A 7,460-nucleotide genomic window follows, 5' to 3' on the forward strand; every position below is an offset into this window, starting at 1 on the left:
GTCGGCCCTTTTACAACTAGATCATGACATGTGTGTGTGTCCATGTATATGGAACCTACTTTTCAATCTCACTGTTTTTACAGGTGCGCGGTGCGCAGGAGGAAGAGGAGGATGATGAAGGAGTGCTGGGATCTGTCTTGCTGCTTTCTCCGTTGCTCGTCGAAGGCATCTCTGTAAACACAGGTAACATGATTAATGAGGGTGGTGACTTTCTAGATGCAATAATTACCGCTAAAATTAAGATATTGTGCAACACATTATTCTTGGCAAATGATCTGTTTGTGAGCAAATGACTAAAGTCATTGGTTTGTGTATTTTGCACGCTATACCTTTAATTATATTTGACTATATAGTGGTGTTTTTTTCTGCCTATACAGTAGATCAGGTGGGAAAAACGTACCATCATTGACCCATTTGGAGAATTCAGGCGTTATTCTGTTAGAAGGCATCCCACCGCTGCAACACAGAGACACAAATGTTAGTATTAACAGAGCTGTATGGGTGCATTCCATTTAGCTTACAGTAGTTAATGTTCTGCTGTGCAGTACATAAGGCTTCATACTTGAGCACGGCTCCCCGTAGCGCCTCCCTCTCCCTGGCCTCTCCTTGGTCCTCTCCAGCTCCGGAGCAGGGGATGATATCGGCCTCAGTGTACTGGGCCTTGCCGTACTCCAAGGTGTCGTCTCCATCCACGTCTAGGTCAGCGTCGCTGTCTGCCGCGCTCTCCTTGATGCTACACGTGGCAAAACCTGTTCCTGCAAAAATAATAGAAACAAAAATTAAATAAAATTTCCTCATTGTCCAGTGCTCTGAATTATTTAAAAACATGCTCTTGGGATCAGGACAGTGATATTTGGAACCCACACTGAAACTTTTTTTACATAAAATTTTCTAATCCTACTTTTCCAAAACACAGTTTTGGTCAACAGGTAACTTTTTTTTTTTTAGACAAACTTGAACCTGAACTCTTTTAAAACTTTACTTTTCCCCGACCAATTAAGGACTTGCAGATGGAGGAAGACGAGGTGAAGATTTGGTCAGAAAGAAGAAGGTGAAGAGAGAAACAGCTTTTAGACGTGGGACGAACTGATGAAGACTGACACCTCACCCATCAATCTTTGAGGAAGAGAAAGAGAGGGAGAGTGGGAGTGTGTGTATGTATGCATGTGTGTGTGTGTGTGTGAGTGGCACTTCTATAAACCCAGTGATGAACGCTCAGACAAACCCTTACCGCTGCCTGACTGCTCCCTTCAGCTCCACTTAGCCACAGAGCCGGCTGTGTGTGTGTGTCCGTCACTTAGAGGCTTCTCTTCAGTGTTTGCTTGAGACTGTCTGTCCCTCTGTCACTTAGGGCCCGTCTCTCCAACCCCTTGAAGGTGTGTGTGTGTGCGTGTACGTGCCACTGTGTGAGTCTGTCTAACTGTCACTTACACCACGTCTATCTACCACGCAAAGGTAGGTAAGGTGTGTGTGTCTGCGTGTATGTGTGCAGGAGTGTTCAAGTGTGTATGTCACTTACACCCTGACTATCCGAGCACTTGAAGGTAGGTAACCGTGTGTGTGTGTGTGCATGTTTCACTTAAGATGTGACTCTGAAGGAGTCTGTGTGTCTACCTGTGACAGGCCTGACAGCCATCTTATTTACACCTATCCCAATTTCTACAAGCTCTCAGCTGGACTGTGTGTATGTGATGAGAGTGTGTGTGTGTGTGTGCAAGACCAGATACAAGCTAGACAGTTGACAGCCATCTTATTTAACCCTCCTCTCCCAGCATGTGTGTGTGAGTCTCGATACTTGACTTCCTGTAACAGTCTCAGTGCACTGCAGCGTCTCACTGCACTATGGTGTCTTTGTCAAAGTGCAAATCAGCCGCTAGGCCTCGTCTCCGAGGATCTTCTGGGATTTAAACATTTGCCGTCGCCTCTCTTCCCACCTGACTCTGTAATTCATTTCACTCTTACTCTAGACAAAAATAAAAAAAAATATGAGGAGGGAGGAGAGAGAATGGGAGCATGGAACGACTGAAAGCCGCTGTGATAAAACGCACCACCAATGCTAAGCCGCTTTACAACAGGCCCATGGTTTTTAGTGATCAAATAAAAAGGACCTTTTAACTTTTATTTGGTCTCGGCGGCAGAGGGGAACATATGGGAACAATGGCCACGCAGTGTAAATCTAGCAGCCTGCTGGCTCTGCTCAGCTACTGGGGTTATAGTTTTTCAGGGCATGGCAGGAGGTGAGCAGAGCACGTGTTACATTATGCAGCCAAAGTACTGACATGGTGAAAAGTCTGGACTACCCATTTACCATCAAACACCTTAGTTACCACCCTGCGCTGACAAGTGACACACAGAGTGACAGTTTGAGTTTGAGTGCACAGTTCAGTTTATAAGGGAGGCAAGACAAATGGTTCTCATTTGTCCTTCTATTCCTATGACAGAAGCATTTTACCCACAATGCCACAGGGTCAGCCAAGCCAGGGAAGGTAGGAACCGAGATTCTCATCCATCAGCTGTGAATGGGTGACCGACTAGATCAGAGTGCAACACAAACCACTAATGCGCTAATGTGTGCAGGAGGGCTGTAGTGTGTGTTGGAGTGGTGGAGGCCGTGGTGGTCGGGGCATGATCTAATCAACTCATCAAACTATTGATCTTGTGGCTAGTTTGCCACAACAACTGGTTACAAGAAGTGGAACATGTGGGCTCGGAGGACTTGATGAAGCCCAAGGACCTGTGGGAAACCTTGATCCAAAACGGACCCAAGGACAGCCAGAAGACATACAGAAAATACAGCAATTAAAACCTGATCCAGAACGAGAGAGAGACCTAAACCCTTGAAGACCAACAAGATTATTACAATGTAAAAATGGCTAATCTATAAAGAATGTCTTTGATCTTACTCTGAAGGTACTTGTAAGAGAACAGAACAGCACTGATTCCTTATTTGTGGACGCACCTAATTTAGCTCTCCTGAATAGAACTATCAGTTAAGCGTCTAATATACAATAAAACATGTTGCTGTACTTTCTTATTGTTGCACATGCATGTCCACTTCAAAACTAGATTTCACATGGCCTAATTTGTGCATGTACACACTGTACATGTCTTAGGTGTGTTAACTGTGAGTATATGTGTGGCCTGTGTGTGTGTGTGTGTGTGTGAGTATATGTGTGTGTGTGTGTGTGTGTTCCTAGTGCTTCTATCTGTCCCTCTAAGCAGTCTTGGCAGGCCAATCTAATCTGGCCAGGGAAAGGTCAGCCCCACTCTAACTGCCTTTCACTCACATTATGCACCGACGCCCCCTCCCACTTTTTTCCCCTTCACCTCTCTTCCTTTCCTCACCTCCTTTTCCCTCCTTTTTGGTGTCATCACTCCCTCTTTCTTACCTTTATTCTTTCACATTGCCCCTACCTATCTTTACGCTCTTTTCTCGACAGTCTGCTTCTTTACATCTCTCCCTCCACCTTTTATCGCTCCATTTTTCTCTTTACTCGTGTATCACTTATTTTCTCTCTCCTGTACCAGTTCTGCTCGATGACCTGTTTCCCCTCTTTTCTGCTGGATAGGCATGATCAATACACACACACACACAGGGACTCCCACAGAGCCACACTGGTCTGTCTAATTATCATAACCATCTCCTGCATATCGTTGACTCTTAACATCACTAACTACACATTTTATCCTCCAGGTTAACATGTTTCCTGACAGCAACGCAGGAGACACTCCATCTACATACATGTCACCACAACAGCACTACAAGAACAGATCTGAAGAGACTGACTGACAGCCCGGATCAACCAATCGACCGACCTCTGCGACATCCTGTTACCATAGCAATTATCGGGACTCTCTAAGAAGCAGAGGGGAGGGGTGTCAAAGGTCATCGCACTATCTTTCTGCCATTTACAGGTCAGAAAGAAAGATGGGGAAAGGGACACAGACACAAAGACATGAGACGGCCATCTTTGAAGTCCATTTACAAAGCACAGACGTCTCCTCTTCTCAATCCCTCTGGGCCATCTCAACCTGCAATAATCCCCCTCTTCTCCTCCTCCGTCTCTCAGGACGGCCTGATATCAAACCTCAGGATCTGTCTGTCTGCCTCCCTGTCTGCCTTTCCACCTGTCTGTGGGTAACCTTTAAATAATCAAGCAAAAACCTGGAAATAAGGCCGCATTACAAACTTACTGTTTAATTACTATATAGCGGTGCTATTGGTTAAAGCTTATTGATAAAAGTTGTACATAACTTCATAGTTTAGGCCATCATTCCTATTGGAAATACTGTACTCAACTAGTCAATAGCTGAGATTTTTATAACTGTGGGATTAACTGATTAATTGTTTAGTTAGCATAGACAAAGACAGACATTCAAGAATGACAGAACTTGATAGTTGCATATCATTTTAAACTTTATACTTGTAGGTGTTGGACTGTTGGCAACTTTGTATGGACACTTAAAGTGTTGACTTATTTTTTTTGATCAGAGAGTTCCTGATTTAAATCGAAGACAAAATCATAAAAACTATAATTTTATTATCAGTACCAAAATTAGGTCTCACAGTGGCACTAATATAAAAGTATTTTTAATGAAATTATGATGAAAACTTATCTATATATATAAAATAAACCATTTATTTTCCTTAAACACAGACTTAATGTCTCCTGCAAAGTTAAGAAGTACAATCCAGTTGCTCTCCAGCTCATAAAACAGACTTCGACAGACAGACAGTCCACTAAGACAGATAAAGAAAGCTCTCTGTCTGTGCTGTGGGTCCTTTCAACCTGGCTAAGCCGGTGCGAGACACAGGGAAGTCTTCCTTCACACAGAGTTGAATCATAAACTGATCTTGTTCGATTTTTTCCTCCCTTTCTCCCTACCTCCCCCTCTCTCCTCCCCCTTGAAAGAGCCTCTTTCCCTGTGCCTTTCTTCCTTGCACTCTCAAAGAGAGGCAAGGATGGTGGCACTTCACAGAGGGATAGGCCCTCTCTTCATCCTGCCAGCTGAGGAGGCCCCCCGCAACATCTCTATATCCGTCTAGCCGGCTCTCAGGAGCCTGCTGGATTCAGCGGCGAGTGTTAGAACCACTGAGGAGCTTTCAAGACAAAATCCACCTTCTGAGCCTTCTGCCGAGTGTGTGTGTGTGTGTGCACGTTTCAAGTCGCTCTCCCCAGGCCACCTCACTTATCTGCGTCACATCACAAGGTGCCCTATTAGAGCGTGGCAGAAGGGTCCTGTGTCCGCTCGTTTAACGACGTGAAAGAGAGACGGGCGGATGGAAGGCGCATTGTGGGAGATGGATGGACGGGTGGGGAAGCCACCTCCCACCCCACGAGCTGCTCTTTGGCGCGGTTTAGTTGGGATTTCAACATTGATCTGTCTTGTCTCCTCTCTCTCTGGCTTGGAGGGGGGTAGGGAGGGGAGAGAGGGAGGCAGGTGAGGCTCAGCATGTGTGTGTTTAACAACGGATCGAACAGGGAGAGAGGAGGCGAGCAGGAAGAGGCAGATGAAAGCAGAGGCAGGGTTTGGAAGAGCCTCTCAGAGATGACAGCAACTCTTTACCTCCACCTGCGCACATCTTGATGGTCTGCTTCCATCCTTCTTTCTCTCCGCGTTTTACACCCAGACACAAGTGAGGCCACAATGGGAGGCCATCGTGGAGCACTGCACAGTTTTAATCATCAAACTGCATGTATTCCAACACTTAGGGCAACGGCAAGAAAGTGTTTTGTTTAGAGACTTGTTCTAGCAAAGGCACGTAAAGACTGAGCAAACTGTGTTATGCTGTTCGTCTCATGATTTCAAAAGCAGTGTGACCAACTTTAAGTATTACATTAAGGCAGCTACACCTCTTTCTGCTGCATTACTTTGCTGAAACAAAATGAATAATTTTCCATCATTCTAGATATCTATCAAGCAAAAATTCTATGTTATTTTCATGTTTTCAACTCTCAAACATTCTGTTTCTTCTGTTGTATATATATATATATATTATACAGCCACAGAAACCCAAACATGCTCTAACAGCCTCCACCCTCCTGGGAATACTTAACATAAGAGTTCGGAACCCGTCTGCAGGGATTTGCTCCCATTCAGTCACAAGAGTGTTAGTGAGGTCCAACACTGACTATGCGCATCAGCACAACTTTTGTCATCTAAATCAAAACTGGAATCATTAGTTGCAGCCTGATTTGCATACATTATAAAATCTAAATAGCTCAGCTCTTTCTCCTGTAAGTGGCCTAGGAGCTGAATCCTAGCATAGAAGTACGTTATCTACCTTGCTTAATAAAATGAAAGTGGTGGAGAGAAGATATTATTGATATGATAATAGCTAAACATAACAACAAGTCTGAAGAGAAGACCTGAGCTGAGTGGAAGCTCTGCAGGTGTGTTTGTGTCACAGAGCAGCCATGCTCCCCAGTGACCAGCTCTCCCATCCACTTCTATAATTGCATTGCTGGGCGTGCGCACATATAGACACACACACACACAGTCAAGACCAGCGGGTCAATTGCCCAGCTAAATGTGTTTTCCTTCCTTGTGCTAAGGGGGTTGTGTAGGGCCCAGCCAGGCTGAGCTGGGCCGCCCCCGAGCCAACCTAAACTGCCACCAGACCGCTGGCACCATTACAGCTCCCTGGTCACATTCAACACTGGTCCCGCTGAACTAACACTGCTCACACTGAACAGCAACAGAGTGATGGATGAGCAGAGCAACAAAGAAGGAGACAGACAGAGAATAAGGAAGGAGAGAACAAACAGGGATCCGGGGTGACCTCATACAGCTAACTCTGCTGCGACTGGACGAGTCAGTCACAAACTGATGTGAAACAAAAACCAGCACAGAGTTGTGTGAGATCAGGTGTGCGTGTGTGTGTCTGTACCTCTGAAGCCTCCCTCGAGCAAAGCTGTAGCTCTGATCCTCTTCTGCCCCGCCCACTCGTACTCTTCAAAGCCCCGCCCATTCTCTCCATCCATGTCTGCAGAGTCATCATCGCCTAACGCACCCTCACGCTGACACACACACACAGACAGAGACACATGTTAATGAGAGCAAAAGCTTCACAGACAACCAGAGACATTTTTGTCTTTTCAACAACTTTATGTACATGATTTTACTTTTTTTTTTTCTTTTTAAATAGTGGTGTGGTGGAAGACAGGCCAGATCTACATAGCACGCTTTACCTGTACCATACCATGACCAGCTGTGATAAGTTCCTTTATTGTTGGCAATCTCTACAGCACACAAACTGCACTAAACACCCAAATGTCTCAGGCCAACTATTTTACAGGAGGCTCCAACTATTTTCTTCTTCTATGGTGCTATTTTCCCCAAAACTCAACAACAAAACCATCAAACTTTCATGTTATACGTTTTTGTTCCCATACTCAATATGTTTCTTACAGACAGCAGGGCTCAGTTAGCTCAAGCTTTGTTGTAGTTACATTGAT

General features: G+C 45.0%; 1 protein-coding gene across 2 annotated transcripts in view; it reads right to left on the bottom strand.

Annotated features, from left to right (window-relative positions):
• rnf220a (ring finger protein 220a) overlaps positions 1-7,460 on the bottom strand; it is a 37,225-nt gene that overhangs the window by 12,168 nt on the left and 17,597 nt on the right. For both annotated transcript variants that reach the window (XM_035670687.1, XM_035670688.1), the window contains 4 exons: positions 6,893-7,022; positions 563-755; positions 401-456; positions 60-171 (listed from right to left, as the gene is read on the bottom strand). In XM_035670687.1, the coding sequence (XP_035526580.1) occupies positions 60-171; positions 401-456; positions 563-755; positions 6,893-7,022 (491 nt within the window). The remainder of the gene's footprint in view (positions 1-59; positions 172-400; positions 457-562; positions 756-6,892; positions 7,023-7,460) is intronic.

Source organism: Morone saxatilis, unplaced genomic scaffold (genome assembly GCF_004916995.1).
Source record: "Morone saxatilis isolate NCDOM2014 unplaced genomic scaffold, NCSU_SB_2.0 Contig23, whole genome shotgun sequence".
NCBI classification, from domain to species: Eukaryota; Metazoa; Chordata; class Actinopteri; family Moronidae; genus Morone; species Morone saxatilis.